This window comes from Vespa crabro, chromosome 1 (assembly GCF_910589235.1).
Source record: "Vespa crabro chromosome 1, iyVesCrab1.2, whole genome shotgun sequence".
Classification (NCBI taxonomy): domain Eukaryota; kingdom Metazoa; phylum Arthropoda; class Insecta; order Hymenoptera; family Vespidae; genus Vespa; species Vespa crabro.
Genome location: NC_060955.1, coordinates 9,280,311 through 9,306,650, shown reverse-complemented (window position 1 = coordinate 9,306,650; position 26,340 = coordinate 9,280,311). Strand labels below are relative to the sequence as shown.

The following is a 26,340-nucleotide window of genomic DNA, read 5'->3' as shown; positions in this document are numbered from 1 at the left end:
ATTGTGCATAAATGCATATTTATTGTGCATATTTGTATATTTTTCATGCATAAATGTCATGTTCTTTGCATATTTATCATGCATAAACATCCGCAGTCTATTTATGAATGTATTGTTTGGTCTATTACATTTTATTATTTTGTCCATATGTACTGATATATTCTAATAAAATTCGTATTCTTCATTTTCGATGATAATTGTTGGCGATTGTTTTATCTTATATTATATACATTGGCAATTGCTTTTTATATAATTTGGGCTGGTATAATGTATCAGTCTATATATTCTCCTTCTATTAATAATTCACATCCTTCTGTTATATTGTTTCTAGGAATTGTTCACATTTCTTGCGTCGTTTTGTGTACGTGAGCATTTAATTATGTACTTTAGATAGTTTTTAGTTGCTATTACTTTATCTCGTATTGCCATTGCGAACTTTTCTTTCCTGAGTATATTGTAATCTGAAAATCTGACTTTATATTATTTTTGTAGATGTTATTTGATATTCGTAGGATTCACTTTTGTGTTTTACTGAAATTCGAGATATTTGTATACTTAATGTTTCATACTATAATGTTAATCAGTTCACCTTGTAGTTTTCGTTGCGTCAGGTTTTCTATCTATTGTTTTTTCTATATGTAATTTTTTGCACTTTGAAATTTGTGATTTAAAATTTCTTGTTCATATAATTGTCGATATATCTCTGTAGTTTATAATAATTCGTTTCGCTGTGTTTTATTTGGTACATATATTTTGATATCATCTGTGTACATTTGGTTTATTGTACAATATTGCACGTTTATAGTATGATTGCTTTTTGTGTTTTAGTTATATGGTGTCTTTCATATATACTTTCTTCATGTTTCTTATATACGTGAAGAATTTTGGAGTCATACTAGTGCTATTATCAAAGAAATTATTTAGACTTTTTATTGTTTTTTTTCTTTAAGATCACCTGCTATCACTTAGCTACACTTTGACGACATATTGTTTCACATTTCACTTCGCACTTTGTATTCGCTTATTACCTATTTCACTCATTCCTTCACACATCCATCGTATTCCGCATCACATTGATCGCTTGCGTAATCAACCCAAGGCTTCATGTGATCAAGTGAAGCCGAATCATGAGATCTTTATACTCACCTATCTTACACACTACATTACCTACTTCCTCACAGAATGGGTTACTCTATAAGAACTTAAGTACGGAGTTGCTAATTTTAGTTAGCTGATTTCTTTTTACGGTCACTAAGTCATCCTCTCGGTACGGACGAAAACTCATACACTTCTTGTCATAGGGCCTTTTATTCTCACCTTGTAGTTTATTAATTATTTGTTTCGCGGCCAATTTACATAGCTCTTCTCGACCGCTTTGGAAGTTGATAAGCCATTTCTCTAGGAAATCAAGGATTTCTGAATTCTCGTGTAAACGCACATTGGTTCTATACAATATTTGAAACGGAGTGATGCCGACACTACGTTGTTTCGTAACGTTTAAGTACTGCTGCGCATGATCATACCACTTTTCCGTTTTCGGATGCGCTAGTTTTGTTAGTAGTGATATGAGCGTTCTTTTCACTTGTTCAACTTGCCCGTTCCCTCTCGGAGTACCTGTCGCGATTAAAACATGCTCGGTCATTTCTCCTTTACAATATTCTCCAAAATCGCGCGACATAAAGGCAGTTCCTCAGTCCGATACTAGTCATCGCGGATTTTCAAAAAGTCTGTCTCTTAAAACATTCAATAACCTCGCTCGCCGAAATTGTTCTTGTTGAACATAACCAAGTATATTTCGAGAAGCTATCTATCACTGCGAAAATATAATTGTAATTCTTTCATACCGACGATTGCGGTCCGAGATAATCTATATAAAACATATCTAAAGGGAACTCGCCCTTGTTAATGAGCCTAAGGAACTCCTCTAGCTTACCATCTTTTTTCGTAGCTAAAATATACTCCACGCAATTGGGGATCATCTTTTTCATCTTTGATCGCGACCATATAATCCAATACTCTTTCTTCAGGAGCATCTCAGTCTTGCTCGCGGCGAAATAACCAATCTCATAATATTCTGTAGTACTCCTTGGGTACCAACATACGCAGATCACTCTCTATTTTCTTAACCGTTTGAATGCCAAGCGACGCGATCGGGCTTCTTCTGTCCTGCATCCAAAAGCCGACGATCACAGCATGCCCAGTTTCTATCGATGCGTAACTTTACGGTTACCGTTCAGTCTTAGGTAAATTAAAATAAAATTGGAGTAATATTACACTTTGTAAGTGTACACATTTTTATCCTTATAAATAATCATTACTATAATAATATAATGAACTAAATAATATAGAATAGACTATAAAAAATAATAATGAAATATATGTTTATATTAATAAGACTTATCGCATATAAACAAAAAACAGCGCAATAATCTTGAAAGGGATTTCCAGCAGGTAAATCCTAAACTGTCACAATGTTCTTAATATCGCGAGCACCTTTAACTTGTAGCTTGCGTACTCACTTCCCGCGGGTGTCGTTCGTCCGGTCGCGTAATATATCGAATGAATTTTTCCTGTTTCTCCATCTTTCTGCATAAGTATAGGCCTGAATCCATGAGACAAAGCGTCGGTATAATAGCCTTCAACTCTTCAATCTTGAATTCTTTTGATGAACAATTCATGCCCTCTTATGATACTCGATTCATCTTTTACATTTTTCATTGTATGACACTTTATATCAAGTTTCGTACGTCCGTATCTATTTCTATCCCGGGTGAGCCCCCAAAATATGTAGGATATTTCATAACTTTACCTGTAAGATACAAACATGGATCATTTACTCTTGGTTAATAAGGATTTTATTAATGTGTATGTATTTCAACTCTTTACTCTTAGGTCATTCTACTCTTTCCCTGATGTATTCAAGACTGTCCTATATTCTCTTAACTCTGTACTTCTCTTCTCCGCTTGGTCTACTCAAGACTATCCTCCGATATTCGACTAACGACCAATTTATCTCATACATACACACACATACACACAACTAACTTTAGAACCTTCCTTCTTTCTGTTCAATTGCCGTTCGACTTATCTCATACACATATACACACAACTAATTAACTCTAGAACCTTCCATCACTTATTAAACTGTCGATCAGCTTATCTCATACACACACACACACACACACACAACTAATTAACTCTAGAACTTTCCATCCTACATACATTATATTGAAAAATAAAAAATTAAACAAAAAGTCTTGAATATTTGGTTTGAAAAATTTTTTTTTATTTTAATATATACAAAACATATACATAACAAGTCTTCTTGGAAAATTTCTTTTTGTATTTTAATTTCATCATTGCGTATATCTGTGTTAAAGTTGTTGGTTTTGAAATGTATAATTGTGCGCCATGTCTACATTATATTGCTGAGGAGTTTTGTTTTGGTGATCAGTATCATATATATTTCTAAGATTTTTAAAAGCAAATAATATCATATGCTTTTCTATAGACTATAATCTCATGTAACATGTACATATTTCTCTTGTGATCTTCTGTTTGTTTCATTATGACAGTGCCTATTGTTAGTTGCTGTTTGTATCTTCGGCTGTTCTTTTTGCATCCTTTTTGTTCTTCTATAAATATATTGTATGCTTGTAAGTGTACTTCTATTGTTTATGTAATCAATGATGTGATAACTTATACAATATCAGAAGGCAAATAAGCAATAGTTTACAGGATACTTTATGCTTCCATTTTCATCTTTCAGCTTGATGTATGTTTTATATTCCATTAAGAATTTAAATGTTCTCTCTGGGTGCTATATGATGTCATTTATGATTCATATGTGTATTAATGGTTCATATATGATTTTAAACTTCTTTTATCTGAAATTTTGAATACTGTCTAAGGCTGTTCAATCGTGCATTCTTCTTATTTTTTTTTGCTAATCCTGTTTTAGTTATTATTATTTCATGTACTGTGTCTATATATGTATATTGTTCTTTCTCTTGCTTTATTCATGTGACACCTTTGTTGTGTGTTTTCGGTTACTTCATATAGTATTCCAGAATGCTCTGTCTGTTTTCCAATAATTAAATTTTTCTTTTCTTTTCATATGTTAGATTATTGTAGAATCTTTTTTCATTATTTTGGAATATAGTCTTTTCTTTTCACTTGTTTTTTTGTATATATCTGGATCAATATATTGCTATTGTTTATTTTTACTCCTTGAACTATATGATTGCCTCATAGTTAACAATCAAGCCTAGCTACAATTTTTGGACCATGGAACAGATTAAACTATGAAGAATATTTATACCAATTACAAACCTTGATTGTCGCTATTTTTATCGCTATTAAAAATAAACAATACAAGAATACTAAGACTTATATATTCATATTATTAATAAGAATTGTTACACTGTTATAATTAAATATAATATTAATAATTTTTATGAAAAAAAAAATTGAAATAAATGTAAATTATTCAAATATTACATTCTAAAACTAATTTATTAAAGGAAACTGCAAAAATAGACTTGAAATTTGATAATAATTGGTTTATTTGATTAAAAAAAACCATTAACATTTAATTAATTGACAATTATGAAAAGATTATCTAGGGGTATTTCAACATATATATTAAATAAAATTTTGTTAACAAATGATGATGGAGGGAGGTAATTTGAAAATCATGAAGATAATTCGAAAATCATGGATATTTCAAAAACTCTCGTTATACAGTTTAATAGACCAGATAAAATGATGCAACTTTTATTTAAACATTTTAAAAATATTTTTCTTCATTCTTGAGAAATTGCATCAAAAAGAAAATTTTGAATACTTTTCAATATGTGATTTCTTCCCTTAAAATCGAATTATAGCACAGAAAAATAGGACTTTATTATATATTTGCACTCAGTTTCAGAATCTTCTGAATATCCGAGTTATCTTCTCTTTCTTGTAAGTCCATTATCTCTACCAATCGTATATAATAAATTTCTTAATTTGAGTAAATAATAATGAGTATAAAACATGTGCAATTATTAAATATCTATTATACAAGAACTTATAAAAAATACATGTAATATATGTAAATTATTTGTTTTTTTTTTTTTTTTTTTTAATAAAATAATTATTATTAGAAGTATAATAGAACGTCGATTACCTAAAGTTCATTATAAGAATTTCGATCATTCGAATACAATTATCTGAATACAGAGTGAATCACATATGTATGTATGTACATAGCCTTATTATATATAAGAGCCAAATTGAAACCAATCGTAAATTAGATAATTTGGCCCACAATATATATAGTTTCGAAGACTGTAATAATGATTATATTAAGACATAAATAAAAAATGATAAATGATATTCAAATATAGATAAAAATTATATTTTAAAAATAATACAACTATGAATGATGATGATATTATTTTATCTATTCTTGACAAAAATGATAACACAAATGAATAAATGACGAGACGCAGCACTAACCGATGTATCATATCAATGCACAGCGAAGCTGAAAACGCACTAGATATCACATTTCAACAGGAAAACATTAAAAAAAACTAGATTCTGTATAAATATTTATTTTAGAAAAAATCCGTAATTTTGCAGCATCTAAAAATGTTTAATCTACATTTGGTACTATTATGTGGGATGGAAGGTTTTAGATTTAGTTAACCGTGTGTATGTATGCATAAGATAAGCCGATCGCCAGTTGAGCAGAAAGATGGAAGGTTTTAGAGTTAATCAGGTGTGTGTGTATACATGAGATAAATTGATCGATAGTCGAAAAACAGAGGACAGTCTTAAATAGGTCAGAGAAAGAGAAACGAGAAAAGAAGTACAGAGTAAAGAGAACATACGGTGGTCTTAAGTAGAACAACTTAAGTGTAAAGAGTTGTAATATTTTAATTAAAAAATCCTTATTAACTAAGAGTAAATGATCCGAGTTAGTTAGTTCGTATTTTCCTAATAGGATTACAAAAATTATTCTACAACGCATTTCGAGGTACACAAAAAAGCTATTTTCCTGTAAAGTATATATGTCTTCGATTCGTTCAATGATTTCGTCGCTTATTTTGTGAAAAATAATAAATAAGGAATATTTATATATTATATATTATTTTAATAAAAACCAAAACGTGAGTACACTTCCATATTATCAATGAGGTAAAACGACCAAGTCATTTGGATATTAATGAGTTATAGATAATTGTCATTTCTACTCTATGTTATGTATTTTTTCAATAATGTTAACGCACAAGTGCGTCCCTCAATTGTTCACAATACTTTCTCCTGAGGATCATATATCACTATTAGAAATATCTGCTCTTGGAAACTCGTTGGATACTCATTAAGAAAATGCATAGATAAAAAATACATTTCCATCTTTGTCCAAGCTTAAGCATAAAAATGACTAAAAAGTCAAGTATCTAGTTTTCAATAATGTGTCAATCCGGGCAATAAATAAATAATGAAAGTAGACGCCTAGGTGCAACGAGACAAGGGTTGTCTGGCGTCTAATTTTGAAATATTCATTGACACCCTCTAGTCTACACGATCACCAGAACAAAGGGCACATATGGAATTATTTAAACATTCCAACGAACTATCCTGACATGCACACGACCAATAAGAATATTGCTTTCCCTTTCCGGGCATTTTTTACTTAAATTCCTCCTTTTCCATTTCCCTTTTCTAATTCATTAATGCCTTCATGGATAGTTTGAGAGAAATTTACAGAGAGTTGCATCAAAGCATTTAAGGCTATGCCTTAATCAGAGATATCAAGCACAATCTAAAACGCAGCAACATAACTAATTCACAATCCTACAAGAGCATCAACAATTGTTATTTCAACAAATATACTGATATACTTCAATGATAGCTTCAATTCGCGCAATATTTATTATCACTACCTTACAAGCTTCACAGAATCCTTTAAAAGAACGTGCATTCTTCCATTAATTTGCGGGAACGCGGCACGCGATATTTAACTAACGGCCTTCAACGATATCTTAGCCCAGTGCCGCCATCCTTATTCATCTCGACCAGTGGGTCTATAACTCTAAAGACAAGGAAGAGGAGGGAAATTTTGCAAAACATGCAAATCGATTATCATCGCTGGTCAGGTGCAAAACGCGTATCTGGAAACACTCTCGTAGTTGAGCCCTCACGACGTATCAAATATTATTTTATAAAATTACTAAAATAAAACAATATTACTATATTTCTTTTAGCCATGGTTTATCTATTGAAGCTATTCATATATCAGCAAACAGTATGGAAAGAAATGTAAAAGCGTATTAGAAAATCCAGTCCCTTCTATTCATTCTTTATATTGATTCATTGTATTGTATTCAGTGTATGCTTATATAGATAATCACGCTATCGATGCACGTGAATTGAAGAACTGAGTTGACAATGAGACATCATTTAATGTATGAGCGTCAATTTGTACAGAACAAAGCCAAAACGTATTTTGTAAAAGAAACGAAACGTGCGACTTTTAAATAGACATTAATATTTTTCTCATATTCAATTGACATTACATGTATTACTTTTTCTACTTCTGCCTAAAACAATTCATTATAATAATAAACCGATAATAATATTATTCAAAAGAAACTAATAGATGTATTTATATTCCGTTGCAAAAAGCATTCCAATTCTTCGTCCTTCATTTATTCTGTCACATTATTTCTGTTGTTTGAAAGAATCCGTTACAAATAATAAATTGACAATAATATTACTTAGGGAAGTAGTAGATACATTTATATTCTGTTATACAATATATATCTTCATACTGAAATGACAATTTTGCTGACTACTACCAAAACTATCTCTACATGTGATGTCCTTTGTATTTTTTATGTATAAATACATAAAGATAGTTTATGTATAAATACAAAACTTGTTCAAAAATTCGTCGAAATGATAGGGTAGATTAAACCTTCGTTTTTAAAATAAGACGATCTTGTTCGCTAAAATCGATTAAGATTCTCCTGTTCTCTTTGATGGCATAAACCATTAAAAAACCAAGGTTAATGAACAGCTTTAAAATCATCCTTGGAAAACGAGTTCACGTCAACTATCGTATCTTTATCAAACTGCACATCCAATTATGCTGTCGCGTTGTCAATTTCGAAAGGCCGTTATAATCACCAAAATTTAATAGGAATACTACTTATATGCGACTTACAAAAAATGCAAAGGGACACATGTAGAGATAGCTAAGTTTTTAAACTGAATGTCAAATCGCATTCTAAATCGCTCAATGTAATGGGTCGATCATCACGTGATACAATACTCATTTATATCTTAGCTTTGTGAGTGTTTTCTAGTCAGAGATAACCGAGATTAATTAAAATAAAACAGTTGATATATATTTATTCCAGAAAATAGTAGTGTACAGAATATTGGTCTTTACTTGGGTGCGGCTATAATGACTCTCTTTGGTCAGAGACTACTCCTAACTGATCGCTTTCTTTTTATGACTATCGTCATTCTCGAAACTTCTCGCGAAGATCATAATGAGATTAGGAAAGGGAATAGAAGGAGCAGAGTTGAAATATAATCAGATCATGGAAAGGAAAGGAAAGATGCCTATTGGTCGGAGCGGGTCAGGATAATTCTCTTAAATGTTTAAACAATCCCATGTATGCCCCTTTTCTTCTAATGATCGTGTAGACCAGATCACGTGTCAATGAATATGCCAGACAATCCTTGGTTCGTCGCATTTAAGCATCTACTTTCACTGTTTATTTATTGCCCGGCCACACACATGTTTAAAACTACGTGCTTGACTAAAAAATACCCAAGCTTGGACAAAAATAGCAATGTGTTTCTTATCTATGCTCTTTCTTAGCGAATGTACAACGAGTTCCTAAGGCTAGATATTTCCAATAGTGATATATGATCCTTAGGAGAAAGTACTGTGAACAACTGAGGGATGCACTTATGCGTCAACACACACACATACTACAATGCTATTCTCGTATTTCATCCTCAACTTGTAGTATTTTGACAAAAATACGGATATTAAGTGGATTCAAATTTCTTTTTCTTTAATTCTTTATTTTTAATCTTTATCGAACGTATGGACTGAACAGGATCGAAAACGAATGATTGTTTTCGTTTTCGGCAAAATAAATAAAAGAAGATTGCATACTTCTTATAAAAAGTTAATTGAGTCGTTTCAGTATCCTGTTTTATAGAAAATAGAAATACGAAGTGGAGAAATGAGAGTCATTGGCAATAATTCAATTTTCCACAAAATATGGATTAGATATTCAAAATTGTAGTTTGATTGTATATAATAATCAACTATTCTTGGCTACTTCTCCCGATAGAATAATTGATGCTGATTCCCTATAATAAAATATCCTGTTTCATTGAAAGATAAGACGTCGATAGAGAGAATTGAACGTAAGAAAATTACGTTCATGCATCTCGAAAATGAAGTGTCAAAGTTAAAAATTTCTGATAATTATATATACCAAGTTCAAGATCTTTTATGTAAGAAAATCTTACCTTTGATGAATACCTTCTGCCCGAAATCAACGATTCTCGTAAAGCTCGCTATTCAAAAAACATTTTAGAAGCCCGACGTATATTTTCTCAACATAAATTAAATAAATTAACATATTTAAATAACATAGATTTGGTTGTATAATCTTTAAATTAATTGGAACAGTAGTTCGTCATTTCAGTACGATGATTTATATTGTATAACAAAATGTAAATATATCTACTACTTCCCTAAATAATATTATTGTCAGTTTATTATTTGTAACGAATTGTTTTATACAGCACAATGTAGCAAAATAAACGAAGGACTTGGAATGTTTTTTGCAACAGGACGTAAATATATCTATTAATTTCTTCTAAATAATATTGTTACCAGTCTATTATTACAATGAATTGTTTTAGGCAGATGTAGAAAGAGTAATGCACATCAATAGAATATGAGAAAAATATTAATGTCTATTTAAAAATCGCACGTTTCGTTTCTCTTACAAAATACATTTTGCCTTTGTTCTGTACAAATTGACGCTCATACATTAAATGATGTCTCATTGTCAACTCAGTTCTTCAATTCACGTGCATCGATAGCGTGATTATCTATATAAGCATACACTGAATACAATACAATGAATCAATAGAAAGAATGAATAGGAGGAACTAGATTTTCTAATACGCTTTTACATTTCTTCCTATACTCTTTGCTGAGATAATACACGTCTCGAGTGATAAGTGGCTGAATAGCTTTAATAGATAAACCTTGGCTAAAAGAGATATAGTAATATTATGTTTTATTATAAAATACTATTGAAAAAAATAAATAACAGAATAGAAATGACAATTATTTACAGCTCGTTAATATCCAAAAGACTTGTACGAAATCAATATGTAAAAATATTGAGACGAATGTTGAGAAATAATCGAATGTTTAGGTTATTCAATTAGAACTGAAACTTTTTTTATAACATTTACATATATATATTTCAGTTATAAAATTAATTTTTATATAATACTTATAAATAGACAAAATATAATATTCTTGCGAGAAATTAGATAGAGACATTATTCCCATGTATCATCCGAGGATAAATGTATAGTACTACCTACCTCACATAAATGAGATATTGTATCTTGATGTGGATAACGCGGATGCCACCAATCTAAAACTTCATAATCATTTACATAATTGAGTATAACTTGGCTTGTTAATGCATTTGGAATATCTGATGTTCCAAATCCAAGCTGTAACCGCAAGTATTTAAGACCAGGCATTAAGGTCACTGATAGTTTCTGTAAAATTAGTCCAATTACTAATGGTAATTTGCTATATTCTACACATCTTACCTAAAATTCAATTTAAGTTAATATTTGACATTAAATACTAATTTTATGTAATGCATTTAATGGGAAAAATACATACACGTAAAATTTTACAACCTTCTTCTGGATTTGCATTTATCTTTTCTGCTCTTTCAATATCATTCATTTCTTCATGTATGTTTTTATTTTGTTGTGTCAAAGTACGATTACATATTCTTGATATTTCTTTTAATTTGAAAAAAAAATACCATCGACTAATTCCTTTCTGGAATAATTAAATATTGATTAGGATGTTTTAATATTTTTCATTATCATTATATTTTATTATTCTTATCAAGCTCCATTAGTCAAAATTTATAACATATTTTTATATGTAATTTTGTGAAAGAAAAAAGAATAGTATGAAATATAATTGAAATATAAAAATAGCAATATACTTTGTGCCACATGAGAGAACATCGTCTTTTAACAAGAGAATGTGGCTCTCTTTGCTGTAACTGTGATACATAGTTTAATGTACTCCTTTCAGCAAAATAGGAATAATGCAATGTCCTGATGACGCAAAAACGTAATTCATGGCGTAGTACCATCCAATGTGGCTGCAAGCGTTCTGGTATACCAGGAACGAACTTGTAATAACTATTATATATTAATAATAATTATTATGAGAACATAATATTCTAAAAATAAAAATTGTATGTAGAACATACATCTTATATAAATGAAACCAAAATTTTGCAGTTGTAGTCACATAGTAAGAAGATCTACAAATACAAGCAAATTTCCCTATATCTTCTGGTTTAATATATTCTGATATTATAAACCATATGTCCAATGGATAATCAATACCTACAACAGAAAAATATTTTAATCTATAAGTCTATTATAAAAAGGAATAAATAATCATGATTATGAAAAGTAATATTCTAACATATAATATTCATATATTTCAATAATAACATATAATATTCATATATTCAAATATTTATAGAATATTTTCTTTGATTTAATATACGTGATTAAATACTTGCCATTACATTCTCTGATTTTTTCGTTTAATTTTTTTTTCTGATTTCTTGATTGTTTCTTGTGGAATAAATCTAATAGAAAAAATTTCATAAAGTTATTCTTAAAAATATATATTTCTTATGTTTGCTTACAAATATAGTTAAATTATTCAGAAATATGTTTGATATTTTAATAATACTTTCGTAAACATAAATTCTGTATTATTTTTTAATTACACTTATAATATTTCACCTTTGATGAGAGATTTTTGCTTAATTTGACTCATTTCTAAAACTGTTCCTATGGTAAGAAGAAATTGTATGCTTTTCAAGATTATACCTGAAAGTAGCAATATTTATAAACATATATATATTTTTTTAATATTATTTATAATAAAAAAAAAATATTTGACGTAATGTAATGGATTTTATACCTTATTTCAAAAAATTCATTATATCCATTATAAATCGTTTTTTTTTTACTAAGTTTAACGTCTAAAATAGGATAAGTTTAAGGTTAATGAGTTGATAGGTTAAGATTATTACCTTTCGCTTGACTTATATGTGATTAATAACGAAAGCAGAAAAAAAGAATTAAAAGCGCATTGTCCCTTCTCTTGATTTATCGCTCCAAAATATATGTTTGTTAAATATGATCACATAAGATAGTGCACATGTATCAAAGAACTGAGATTTTATTCCATAACTTATTCGCAATGTTACGTATTCGAATAGTAAAAATGCGTACACGTTTCTGAGACGGTATCCTTGAATATATATGTATAGTATTCGCAATTGGAAACATAAGTATACGCTTCACGTTGACTTATATTTAGTAACATCGGAAAATATATGTTAGATATATATTGGAAAATATATCCTGCAAATATTGATCAAAAATATTATATGATTAGATTAATTAAAAAGATCCTGTATCATATTTAATTTATTAATTTGTATTAATATATTATAAAAATAAATAAAATATTTTGTTTAATATATGATATATCCTCATTACTATCTTACTCCTAATTCCTAATATAAAAAATATAATTAAGTAGCATAACACTAAATAAATGCTGACATAATTTGTATGTTTTTTATTTAATATAGTTATATTTATATTTAATAGTTAGAGAAACATAAAGTGTATTTATGCCTTCTAAATCCATTTTTAAAAAGATTGTATGTTTTTCTATCAGCATTCTGATATTGTATATGTACATGTTTATTTTTGCTCTACCTTTTTTCACTGAAAATTATGATATTCATTGCTACCTAAATTATGTACATGTTGTACTTCCAACTGTCAAAAGTAATGTTCTGGGGATTTACCATAGCAATTATTTGCAACTTGCCATTCACATATAGATGTGCACCTATTTCAAGAATAGGGTCCCTGAACTGATATCAGATAATGTAAAATCGTCAATTTTTTCAAAGCAGTTTGCATAAAGACGATATATATTTCATAAGACTTATAATCCATTGATAACTTCTATGATAAGCGATTAAATAGTTTGATTATTTAAAAATTGAAATTCTCTTCTGGTACATAAGCATTGAATAACTAAATAGTTGTTATATGACTCAAATAAGAAATGAATTTCATAAAAATTGCATATGTTTGTACTCTATGTTGTTTGATTTGCATTCTAAACAGCCTGTTACTCGCTACTCTTCCTACTCTACGACTAGTTGGAAGCAACTGAAAAATCACCAGTCCATATAGGCAGGCTTGAAAATACATGATCTATATCACCGATAACTGTTCCTTTATTGTAATTTTTTAATTGCTGCAAATAAAAGATCACCTTATTATAGCTAGGCTAACAATAAATAAACATGAGATAGTGTAAGTAAGGCGACATACTGTAGAAAGGTTAGTTACACATATATGTCTATATGCATATATACACTCCAGTAATTCTTCCGTAATGAGTAAAAATCTATAAGTTGATATTATTCCATTGGAAAGTATAATAGCTAAACAATAGATATAATTTACTTTTTGACAAATAACATTTATATTTATTGTATATTTTAACAAATAAAAATACATATATTAATGGTTTATACTCTATTGATGTTACGTACATTACTCCTATATTAGAATTAAATATAATATCTATAACAATATGGTAATAACATTACGTCAAAAAATTAGAAATATATTCCAATTATTTAAAACACTGAGTAAATATTACATGATCCAAAAATAACTAATCGATGAAGCATGAACAATACCATTGTTTTTTTTTATATGACAATGAAGATATAATAAAATAAATTATTAGAACGATTTTTAAATTACATCACATCGGACGATGATCTTAAAAGTGATAAATTTATTATACATAATAACATAAAAAATGGTAATTATCTCTCTTTCTGCATTTCTTATACGTTTTACTTAAGATTCTTTATAAAACTATAAACAATCAAATTATCAACAGATTTCATGTATAGATATCAAGTTTAATCTATGCAAAATATAATATAACATATATTTTACGTTCAACGCACTAGTGCACTAGCGCTGATAATAGCGTTTTATTTCATGTATATGGTGCGATACATTTTATGCTTTGTCCTGAAACGAAATAAATTTTACTCTTCGTGACATTAAAAATAGGGTTCATTTTTGTTTGAAAATTTCATCCTGCATTTTCTTATGAAAGTAATGAAGTTATATTTTCAGCGCAATTATTATGTTGTCTTTTTTTTAATTTTCGCCTGTTCTTTAGTCTATTATATTTCACGCCTAATGACGTCATTACAAAACCTCTTTAACTATGGAAATATGAAGTTGCTTATTATTGGTTAAGATTTTCAAGATTTAGATGAGTCTCATTGGTTGAGATATGCGATAGTGCTGCTTTATATAAACGATGTTATAAACATCTTGGCGTTACGAACTAAAGTACATTATAAAACAAAACGATTGCTAATATATTAACATAAGTACTTGATATGTAACCGTATTTTATAAAATGTTGATTAGTGTTTATTACGGCTCGTTGTTGAATTTAATTGAAAAGAAAAAAGAAATGTGAAGAATAAAGGAGAAAATAAGAAATATAAAGCAAACAAATAAAATCAAGTGCGAAAGAGAAAACGAATGAAAAGAAACCAATTCGTACATGATATACAACAATTAAAGTTAACAAGTTATGTAGATAGTGTTCTGAAATAGTCTTTCAAAATTTACTTATAATGAAACACTGTGGGAAGTTAAAAAAAGTGGATTCTAACACAAAATTATCAACTAATGAAAAAAATAAAATTCTTAAACTTCGATGATTATATCATCAACGTTGGGTACATTGTAAAAGGTATAGTTAATCACAAAAATGTTTGATCACATATATATGGTTGACATTAACGATCCATATCTTTATTAAAGAAATGAATTCAAATTTATTTCTTTCGATAGAATATTTATTGTATTTTACAAATATGTATAATTTATTTAATTAACTCGAAGTAATAAAATAGTGTTATAAATTAAATGAAATCACAAACATTTTTCACGTTACAAAAATATTTAGACATTATACATAATTAATATTTTATAAATCGAAACTCAATATTTAATATTTAGTAATATAACCTTTCTGTTTTATTACATGTTTCAAACATTTCAGCATACTAAATATAATTTTTTGAAGATACTGTATACTTGTTTTCTTATATTTCTCATAATCTCTTGCAATCTTATAATCTTTTAATGAGTTATTTATTCTTTATTGCTGTTGCTTTTATTCTTCTATTAAAATTATCCTATAGATTCTCTATAAAATTAAAATCTGGAGACGAAGAAAGAGGCTATAATATTTTATGACAATTTCTGACAATTATACTGTAGATACTCATATAATTCATGTTTTATGCTTCAGTTCATTATCTTAGTAAAATTTGACATATCTTTACCTATACTGACTGCATTTGGCATTAAATTTTTTGTTAAATATATAAATATTTCTTATCCACAATATCTTCAATAAAAACAAGTTTTCTTATTCTTCCACTCAATATATATTCCCAGATTATAACATTTCTTCCATACTTTAAAGTGATTCACAAGTTTTTTGGATTTAGAGCTATGTTTGATTGATGTCGTATCATGTATTGTTAATCCAAATCAGATATTTTTTTTAGACTCATGATTGGAAGTAATATCACTTTCTCGCAACTTCAAAATTATACTTTTTGCAAAAGTTAAACATTTTTTATCTGTTTTGCTATCTTATGGTTTTTTAATAGTTGCTCTCCTATTGTAACTGTTTTTTTAAAGTAATCATTGAATAGTTTGTGTGCTTATATTTTTCTTGCTTTCATCTAGAAATTTTGCTAATGTTAACACTCAATCGTAGATGTTTTTTTACTTTTCAAATAATCTGTCATTTTTCTTCCTCATTTATCATTTTTGATCGATTACTTTGTGAAAGTTATTCAAATCTATCTTTTTTTTATATTTATTAATGCCATTTCAAATTAAGTATAGTAGCGGTTTTGCGATACAATTTTTCTTTTCCCAAAAAAAAGTTAATAATTGACATAGATTAAATGAAATGTTTTTACTTTTATGATACATTTTCATGTAAAATGGCAATATAATGATTGAATTGTATATTGCCTCTTCGTAAGAAATCTCATACGAAGCACTTGTAAACAAATGTTATGTTTTAATTAAAACTATTTCTAGAAAAATAATCGCATTATTTGTAAATATATCGAGAAATGAAGTATTTGTCTGAATATTTTTGTAATGTGTAAATTGGATGTGATTTATTTAACGTTTAATATATAAGCATATTAAGATAAATTAATTTTTTTTAATTATATTTATAATTAAAAGATAAATTAATAATTTTTACACATTTATAAAAACAATAAATAATCTATTGAAGAAAACAATTTCAAATACATTCCATATACAAGGTGTAATTGAATGATCTATATGAACTTTGGGAATAAGGGAACGAAACAAATAGAAAATATCCTATAAATATAGAGTCACAATTGCTTACTTTTATATTTATGACGATTTAAAGTTTTTCTGCAATGACTACAGAAATTATCATGTCAAGTCAATATATATAGTAATATAACTATCTACAAATATTACTACATGCAGATTTTTTAATTTATTTAGAACACAGTAACGTCATAGTTTAACCTATATCATAGAATTTGAATATACGATAAATACATAATAACAAAATTATAATTAATAATAGTTTTTTTAATTATGTCAGGCAGTGTACAAACATATAAGAACAAAGAATATAATCAAATGAAATTTTGACTACATAAGTAAACTAAAACTGTTTCTAACAATAAGAAAGAGTCAAAATAAGAAATTTTGCTAAATCACCTATACAGCTTCCGAAGTCTTTATCAGTAATATTTGACATTTCATGGTGATAAAGAATAAGTAAAGAATGACTAAATGCTTATAACTGTGATAAATATTTTTGAAAATAATATTTTATATGTCATTGTAATGTATGTATAATATATGTATAATTTATTATCAACAATAAAGTAATATAGTATCAATTTATATGAAATTAAATAATATTTTGTTCTAGAATAATAATTGCAGCAAAATTACAAATTTTATGTACATAATATAAAATTAAGGTTTTGATATTATAAAATTGGAACATCTGATAGTTTTTGATTATTAATGTTATCATTTATAATATTCAAAAGCTATGATTCTCAAAAATTTTAGATAAAAATTTAAAAACGTATATATTTTGTTTATAATAAAATAATTTTTATTATAATATTAGCAAAATTTTTTTAATAGTTTTACTTTCTTTATATAAGATAATAAATAAGATTCTTTGTTTCTGTTTTTTCTACTTTCTATATGGAATAGATGATGCGAATGAAACTATCGAAGTATCAAAATAGGCAATACTTCTAGTGGATTAAATTGTATTAAAAATAAGTAGAATTATTTGCATGTTGTTTACGGAAATTACTTCTCATTATATTCGTTAGAAGACTGGAATTACGTATTATGTTAAATTTACAATGCGATATTTAGTTTGTGTTATTAAAAATATAACATTAGAACTATCGAACTATTATTCCGATACATTAATGTAGATCTCATATGTCTCTCGAAAAAAATAAAATGGCAGAAAAAAGGAATTTGTAAAATATAAATCTCTTTATATTTTAATAATATAAAGCAATAAAATATAAAAAGATAAGATTTAACATAGTGTTATATTTTATCATTGGCAGAATTACAAAGGGATGAAAAAGGTCACTTAATATTAAATAATATTAGTGATGAGAAAAATCTGGAAGAGAAGAATAGCGGAAAAAAAAATCCACATTTTTGAGAAAGAATTATTTCAGAAAACATCTCAATATATATAATATGAACTTTTTATGTCCTTATTTCCAAAAATTCTCGAAAATTGTTTTATTATTTCAGTTTTCTTACATTTCATTTTTTTTCGTATTTAGGATAAATTGAAATATTACATATAAGCAAGTAAATGAACAAAAAAAACAATTGAAGTGTACAATAAAGACAGGGAGACAAAGATTTATTACTTGAAAATACTAAACACAAAAATGATATAAATCTGTTTAATGTTAAATGTTGGAATTAATTGTTATGAATTAAAAATTACAAGGAAAGATTAACTTATTCGTATAATGTAAAATATTTAAATTTATTGCAAATTGAAATACCATAACGAATGAAAATGATGTCCGGATTAACTAGAAGCAAAGTTTTTTATTAGTGTGAAATATTTTGATGCACTATATTTATAGAAAATATTTCATAGTTGAAAAAAATAGTGGCACATTATGCTGCATCGAAAGATTGGTGTCATGCTTCTTTTTTTTTAAAATGGAATCTGACAGCTGTAATATTCAATTACTTGTATATATTTAATGAAAAAGATAAATACTATAAATACCTAACATTTTATGAATACACTATTGTGGTGGTCTATTAACCTTTGTTCAAAATAATAAAAGACATATGTTACGAACATAAATGCGATAATATAACTATAATTTGCTTGTTTTTTTGGTGAAAGAAAGTAACTGAAATAATTGAAAAAGTATTAATGCGCTTATTTATTAAGAAGAAAGTTTTTTCAAATATGTTACTTTATATAACGATAATTTAAGAAAATAAAAAGTGATGCAAAGAGTCCAACAATCAGAAATATTTCCCCATATTAGATTGATTATTAAACTGAAAAAATTTGAAAGTGGAAAGAAATATATTTTAACATTAATATTCACAAAATTGACAGTTGTATAGATTATGTTTTATTAATTTATTAATTATTATATAGCTTTGTAAAATAAAATAAAAACTGAAGCGCATCACTATTTTTTGATATCGACCGTTATATTCGTACTTCTTTCTAAATTTACGTGGAATGTAGAAATGATAGAATTTATGCAATTTCTTTTAAAATTGTTTATTTATGATAAATTATAAACAAAATATTATAAATTACATAGTGATAAAAAAATTTTGTAAAAAAAATTTGTGTTTTGTAATTCTAATTACTGTTTTTAATAATTATTTACGCGACGATGTTGAGGAGTGCGTAGACGTGCTGTATAAAAGATACTTTAGTTGATAACTCCTACAGTGTATATGATTCTTATAATTACAAATTTGAAAAAAAGTGACGAGTAAAAATGTATTTTGCTTTTTAGAAAATTTTCAATACGGAATGTTAATGTTAATTCGGTTTCACATAAAACACATAAAGAGTGCAATATAACTGAAAATATTAAAAGAGTAGCGCAAAAGTAAAACGTGATTGAAATAGTAGTACTATTGAATTAAATCTTTTCATAAATGTTTTTTATTGTAAGCTTCATATTTTTACAGTTATTTTTTCTTTTATTCATTTGCAATTTTCACTGTACACAGTCTACTTAGATTCGGAAATATAAATTACAAATATAAATCATTTGTTTTGACGAAATCATATAAACTAATTAATGTAAATAATCGACATGTCACGTCCCGGGTCAAAAACTTACTAAAGTCAATTTCCTTCGAAAGATGGGATGATTAAAACGGCTTTGTAGATCGATAAAATGCATATTTAAAAGAATATATCTTTTATTATTTGTGCTTACAAATATACGAAAGTTAGTGAAGAATGGTGATTCGAAGTAGGATTAATGAATACTTGTTGCGGAAAGAAATCGAGGGAAGAAGGCGAGGAAATGGATTTGTTGAGATACGTGTTGATACGTGTTTTTATTATCAATGTTACTCACTATAGTAGGATTACTTGAACAATACAAGCACAATATAATTCATTTAAGATTACAAATAATTTAACAAAATACTTCAAGGTTCATAAAATGATTTTTGAGATAACTGTACCAGTAGCTTGATAGCTCGTAATAGATTAATTAGTGAGTGTAATGTTGAGATTCTTATTTTGGTAGTCGAAATGATGACTGTTTATTTGTATTTGACTGCTATATCCAGTTTTGGTTCGATGGATTGCTTTCACGTATGATGATAATAGTGATGTGTACGTTTCTTTATAATCTTCATCTGGCAAACGAGCTTAAAGTTTTGTGTTATCCCCTCCCCCCCATTATTATTCCTTAACAAAATTTTATTTAATATACATACTAACATACTTTTGCATACCCTCTTTTCATAATTGTCAATGAATTAGATGTTAATGTCTTTTTTTCCAAATAAAACAATTGTTATTAAATAAACCAATTGTTATCAAATTTGAAGCTCAGTGTAGCATTTTCCTTAATAAATTGGTTTTAATATACAGTACTTGAATAATTTACGTCTGTTTTAAGTTTATTTATATGAAATTTAATTATAATAGTGTAACAGTTTTTATTAATAAAATGAATATATAAGCATTCTTGTTTTATGTATTTTTATACATCAAAGAGTTATGTAAATAGCAAATGAGAAAAATAGTAAAAATCGCAGTTTGTAGTTAATATAATAATGATATTCCTCATAGAGATACTTGAAATAAAGATACCTACCATATCACGCATAAAAGCCAACCATTATGTTTATTAAATATTGATTTACAGATAACAAAAAACTGGACTAATTGAACGCAGAATATAGAATAAGTACGTCACAGAATAATTGCAAAATTAGGCAATAATTAAAAACTAAATTCGGCAGCTTTCGCTTTTTGTTTAGTCAAAATGACTACGTTTAAGAATTTGATCAGTTTTTTCTGTTATTATATGAAGGTTTTTGAATACATCCGCACACGCATGTTTTTATTAGTTTAAAGTTGAGTTATAAGTTTTTTGTAATTAAGAATAAAGTAATGTTTGTAAGCCAATCTGCAATTGAACAAAGAAATAGAAAGTTCTAGCGTTAGTCAGTTGTGTGCGTGCGTATATGAGACAAATTGGTCGGCAGTATGTTATGAAAAGAAAATCAGGAGCTATATATATATAATATATATAATATATATAATATATATAATATATATAATATATATAATATATATAATATATATAATATATATAATATATATAATATATATAATATATATAATATATATTCGTTATCATATATATATATGATAGCGAAACAGACGTAGCTGACGCGATAATCGCATTTATCTCTGAACTTTTATTTATATAGAAACACCATGTTACTTGCTCGCTCCACTCGTTTCGCGAGCTGCGATTGTTTGTAAGAATTAATCTAACACAATACCAATTCCATATGTGCGTGAAGGAAAACCTGGATTACAAAAAAAATGTTTTTCTTAAAAATCTTTCACTGGTTTTCCTTATGTGCGGGATAGGTATCCAGTTGCGTTTGGGTTATGTTAATCATTTTGAAAATTTCGTGAATCCAAATACCTAAATTTATTTGCAAAATATAGAGAGATTGTAGAGAGAAATGTGTATTCATTTCTCACGTTTCGATATTCGGAAGAATCATAAGCATTATATTGCTGAATTGTTATTTAAAAAGACTTTATATCTTCGATAAATCTATTGGTTTCTTTTTAAATAATCAACACAACGTATTTAATAAACAATTAATGCATCATATTAATATTTTATTTCTGAATGTTTTATATTTGTATGTTTATTTAAGTGTATATAGCTGTATAGTATAGATAGGGCTATTTTTATGAACTAAGTCATCTTTCATTATCAGATCCCGCTTCCTTCCTAAGGTTAAAAGGGGCGAACAAAGACTGTCAAAATTTTTTCCAAGCAAAATCTATAATTCTATTTTTTTAAGTTTACTTCTATTTTATGAATCTCAGCTGAATGTCTGTCTTCACAAAATATTCTATTTCGTTCACTAAGAAATAGTGATCCAGTAAACATCAAATACAACTCTTTCCTTTTCCTAGATCTACTAATAACAAACACCACTCCCCCTTTGATACTTCTACTATTTAGATTAATTAGACTAAATCAAGTGATCCTGATAGGTATGCAAGATCCTATATGGATCTGCTTCCATGTTGCGCCCAATCGCCCAATGACAAAACACCTTTCTGCCTTCGAGCTATATTTAATCGTTATGCTTAATCATATTTATATAAAAATCTTTATTTATAAAATTTCTTTATAAACTAAATTTTGAATAAACATTGTACTATCTTTTGAAAGGTTTTTTATCATTGATGTGAATCATGAAAAGTAATTTTAAATGAAAAACTCATGCAACTAAATCTACTTGGTCAGATACATATTTATCTTCTGGAAGATTTTGATTTATTTTATGTCACTTTGGATTTGCAGCAAATATAACAAATGAATTAGATGAATATAAACGGCCAAAAATGGACATTGCATTACAACATCTTTCTCTCATGTTTTTTGGAGATTTTTCAAAAAATGATAAAATCAATTTTCTACCCACAGTTTCGTTGTTACTTTTTGCTAAGTGATTTGCCAGTTCTTGATACAATTCAACGCGTAGTTGATGTTGCTTCTGTTTAATGAATTTTAAATTATTTGTTGTAATTGAAGATATGAATCAACAATCCATTATTGATTTAATCTGTCTGTTGATATAATGGAATAAAAATAGTATCTGACAATTGTTAACACAACTTTATATTACAGCATACTACGGCATATTATCATAATAGAATCATAAAGTCTATTGATGCGACGAAATAATATATGAAGAATTCGTATTACTTCAGATCAACATTGCTGTCATTCTCTTTTGAATAGCAAGATCCGTATTAATCATATAAATTATGCAAATTTTGGTAGTTCTCTGTTTAACTAGTAGAACATCCATGTTTGATGTTTTATGACATCTATACCTTGGTTTTGTATTTTAAAAACGTAATGCCTATTATCGAGAACATGTATCTATTATATTTGCATTTGTTGACGTAAAAGAAAATGCAGTATTGTAAGATTGTATATTTTCCTTGAAGTTTTGATAAAATGGTTTATTAATCGTTAATTAAAACGTTAATTAGAAGATCCTACTAAGATGGGAGCTCGACTTATCAATGATCTTGGAGATCCAAATTGAAACCGTGTGAATAAGATTTTCTTCCATTTGTTCTGACCAAAAGCAAGTATTATGAACTTATGATTATAGAGTAGGAAGACAAGGAAATAATGGACGAAAATAAATAAGTGCTTCGTATTTGTCGTCGTATTTTATTAGTATTGGTTATATCTATTGGTGGGTAGTTATGTGCCCAAATTATTGAAGATACAATCTCGTATCAAAGATCAATTCCAAGATTCATTAAGAATTCGTACGAAAAATTAGCACTCGAGGTAATGTATAAAATGCATTCAAAAAAGAGGACGGAGATTTTTGTGAGACACTAGCGAATATAGATTGGCTATATTGTACTTTTCTCTTTTAAATATATTTTAAATTCTTTCGTTATTATAAATCACCATCATTATATTAGGTGGACCGGAAAGTAATATCGTTTCTGTGCGTGTCGATATTTGATTGTGATTAAAAATAAAAACTTGTTAAAAATTTATTCGTTTGAATTTAATTTAAGAAAGCGACATTACTTTCCGGTCCTCCTAATATATAATGTAGAATGTACATCAGTTATGAATATACATAATAAGTATAAAAGTGATGGTGTACATTTTAAATTGATAAGCGATTAATTTGTTGAACTTGACTTTTAATCAGAATTTAAATGTAATAGTAAAAAGAAAAAATTTGTTGATTATATTTGACATTTATACAATTAGAAAAAAACTTACGAATTATTCAGAATCTAAATTTTTTTTATATATGAAGTTTATTAATAATTAATAGTTTTTAATTTGTTACAATTTACATTTATTATAATGTAAAAACATTACATATTACATAATACATTTACAATTAATTAATAATATAAAAACTTTTTTATGTGTTTGTAATTTTTCAAAAACTTCAATTATGTCTAATCCATATGAATTTTGAAAAGAGAAAAAAGACTGGTATATGATCGAATTAAAGTACGGAGTAAGAGTGAGTGAGAGAGAGAGAGAGAGAGAGAGAGAGAGAGAGAGAAAGGGGAGGAAATTGCGAAGTAGTTTACATAAGGATGGTGCATTGGTGTGCTTTTTACGAATCCGCTGGTTCGGGTCGAAACCCGACTATGGAAAAAAGTATATTTTGTAAATTCTACTGATTCACAATCTTCCGTCGCTCGGATGGTATCTTAAGCGTATTTTTACATAGACCGTCAAGCCTATTTATTGGAAAAATTTTTATTTTACACTTCGAATTATATGTCACATATAATCTGAAATAATGCGTATGTCTGATATATAATTTGAACAAAAGAAGTATAAAACTGTTTTTTTAAACTTTTGGTGTTCGTTATACGAATGTTTCATATATCATTTCACCAGTTGTTTCAGTTACAATAGATCCTGAGTTGTCAGAATGTGATACCAATTACTTGTTCATTGGATGTACATATGTTACTCACATGCCAAGCATTATTTGTCATATTTAGAAAATATTCCGACCGATAACTCTGACTAAACTCTCCTTACACTAAGTTCTTTAGCTCGCTTTCCTTACCTTATGTTCGTTCGCACAAATTTTGTTGTGCTCATTTCTTATTTCTTTTATTTGTATTCTGAAAGTTTATTCTTTTTTCATATTGTGCATATCGCTTATACTTTATCTCCATCTTATATATTATTCGTTGATTTACTTGTTTCTTTTAGACTTTTTATAATATTTATATTCTTAATTAAATGTAATATTAAATAACATGTGGTGCAATAGAATATAATACGTACCCTCATATTTGTTTTTTGTGTCAGCTCTTAAACATTTTCGCTTATTTCTTCTATTTTTACAATTACTTATTTTTTCGCTTGGATATTGAATATGAAAACATCATACACGGGAATTTTATTTTCTGGCGAGGTGTTATATACTACCACTGGTTGTCTTGTAATTGTTTAATTTTTGAAAATGCTTTATTTTCATTGAAAAAGATCCTGCTAAAACTAGTATTTTTCGAGAATAGTTTATGTATAAAAATAAAAATTTTCGAAATTTTCGGAAAAATAAGATCTTTGTTTAAACTTTTATTTTTAAAATGAGATCTTATTCATCAAAATCGATCAAGAATTACGTTTGGATTCATTGACGTAAACACTGTTTTTATATTTTTCGAGAAGACAATGTTTCGTACAGTTGCGTCCATCGAATCTTTCGCAAAAGAAAAAATCTTGTACTCCGACTACTGATTTTCATACCATGCTTGAATAGTATGTGTTTTATTTCCATGAAATAGACGATTGTCTGTTTATTTGTTTGTTTAAACTGATAATGCTCATATTTTCTGAACCATTCTCAACGGAAAGAAATATATTTTATGATGTTCACACGAAGAAGCTACGGTTACTCACTCGGCCGTTTTAATGAGCTTTGGACATATGATTTTATGGCAGAAATAAAGAAATACGTGTCCAGCCATTCATGTCTAAAATAGGTATTGTTAAATTTTAGACAAATTTGTAGTTTCTTTTATATTTTATATACTAGAGACGTAGAGTATAAGCAATATGTAGCACATTCCAAGCATCTCGATTCGTAATTCAGGAAACGATTCGAGATTAAATAATTTCGTTAGTTTCTTTTTATTGTATTGATATAAATGAATATAATAAATTAATTTATTCTTTTTTCCTTATTTGATAGTTTAATATGATATTACAATCCAATTTCTTATATTTATTTTCCTCACGTGACATGCGTTTCGCGGTGATCTATTATTATTACTACTATTATTACTATTACTATTACTATAATAATAATATATAATATAATAATATAGTAATAAGAACAATGATAAGAAAAAGTAGAATATACTTATATTTATCATATATACATATTATATGATGTATATAATATATAATTATTTATAATAATAATTTAATTTATAATAACAAAAGAAGAAAGAATGTATCAGTT

At 27.3% G+C, this 26,340-nt stretch overlaps 2 protein-coding genes and 1 long non-coding RNA gene across 7 annotated transcripts; 1 reads left to right on the top strand and 2 right to left on the bottom strand.

Annotated features, from left to right (window-relative positions):
* Positions 1 to 2,782: 2,782 nt before the first annotated feature.
* LOC124427559 (transmembrane protein 183-like) lies at positions 2,783 to 12,617 on the bottom strand. Of its 5 annotated transcripts, XR_006942987.1 has the most exons (9): positions 12,414 to 12,617; positions 12,121 to 12,207; positions 11,892 to 11,960; positions 11,571 to 11,709; positions 11,298 to 11,499; positions 10,961 to 11,125; positions 10,648 to 10,884; positions 10,390 to 10,493; positions 9,983 to 10,304 (listed from the first exon to the last, which is right to left on the bottom strand). XR_006942987.1 is itself a non-coding variant. In XM_046970634.1 (8 exons), exons 2-8 carry the CDS (start codon positions 12,152 to 12,154, stop codon positions 2,798 to 2,800), a joined length of 858 nt encoding a protein of 285 aa, XP_046826590.1. In that variant the 5' UTR covers positions 12,155 to 12,207; positions 12,414 to 12,617; the 3' UTR covers positions 2,783 to 2,797. The 5 variants fall into 5 exon arrangements, 4 of the variants coding, with proteins under 4 accessions (XP_046826590.1, XP_046826565.1, XP_046826579.1 ...); XM_046970634.1 differs by lacking the exons at positions 9,983 to 10,304; positions 10,390 to 10,493 and adding an exon at positions 2,783 to 2,809; XM_046970609.1 differs by lacking the exon at positions 10,390 to 10,493.
* Positions 12,587 to 13,954, bottom strand: LOC124427566. Its single transcript, XM_046970650.1, has 3 exons — positions 13,741 to 13,954; positions 13,588 to 13,663; positions 12,587 to 12,747 (listed from the first exon to the last, which is right to left on the bottom strand). The coding sequence occupies exons 1-3, from the start codon at positions 13,927 to 13,929 to the stop codon at positions 12,587 to 12,589; spliced, it is 426 nt and encodes a 141-aa protein (XP_046826606.1). The 5' UTR covers positions 13,930 to 13,954.
* An 823-nt stretch (positions 13,955 to 14,777) lies between these two features.
* Positions 14,778 to 19,569, top strand: LOC124427240. Its single transcript, XR_006942922.1, has 2 exons — positions 14,778 to 15,202; positions 18,135 to 19,569. It is a non-coding gene; the product is annotated as an uncharacterized LOC124427240 (long non-coding RNA).
* The last annotated feature ends 6,771 nt before the right edge of the window (positions 19,570 to 26,340 follow it).

What these genes read in the sequence shown, in the direction of transcription:
- LOC124427566 (XM_046970650.1), bottom strand. Translation starts at nt 13,929, where the DNA reads ATGTATTTTTATTTGTTAAAATATACAATAAATATAAATGTTATTTGT. An exon ending in GTGTAACTAACCTTTCTACA is followed by an intron (nt 13,664 to 13,740) that starts GTATGTCGCCTT and finishes TTTTATTTGCAG; the next exon opens with CAATTAAAAAATTACAATAA. An exon ending in AAGCCTGCCTATATGGACTG is followed by an intron (nt 12,748 to 13,587) that starts GTGATTTTTCAG and finishes CAATATTTGCAG; the next exon opens with GATATATTTTCCAATATATA.
- LOC124427559 (XM_046970599.1), bottom strand. Translation starts at nt 12,154, where the DNA reads ATGAGTCAAATTAAGCAAAAATCTCTCATCAAAG. An exon ending in GCAAAAATCTCTCATCAAAG is followed by an intron (nt 11,961 to 12,120) that starts GTGAAATATTAT and finishes TTTTTCTATTAG; the next exon opens with ATTTATTCCACAAGAAACAA. An exon ending in AAAAATCAGAGAATGTAATG is followed by an intron (nt 11,710 to 11,891) that starts GCAAGTATTTAA and finishes TTTCTGTTGTAG; the next exon opens with GTATTGATTATCCATTGGAC.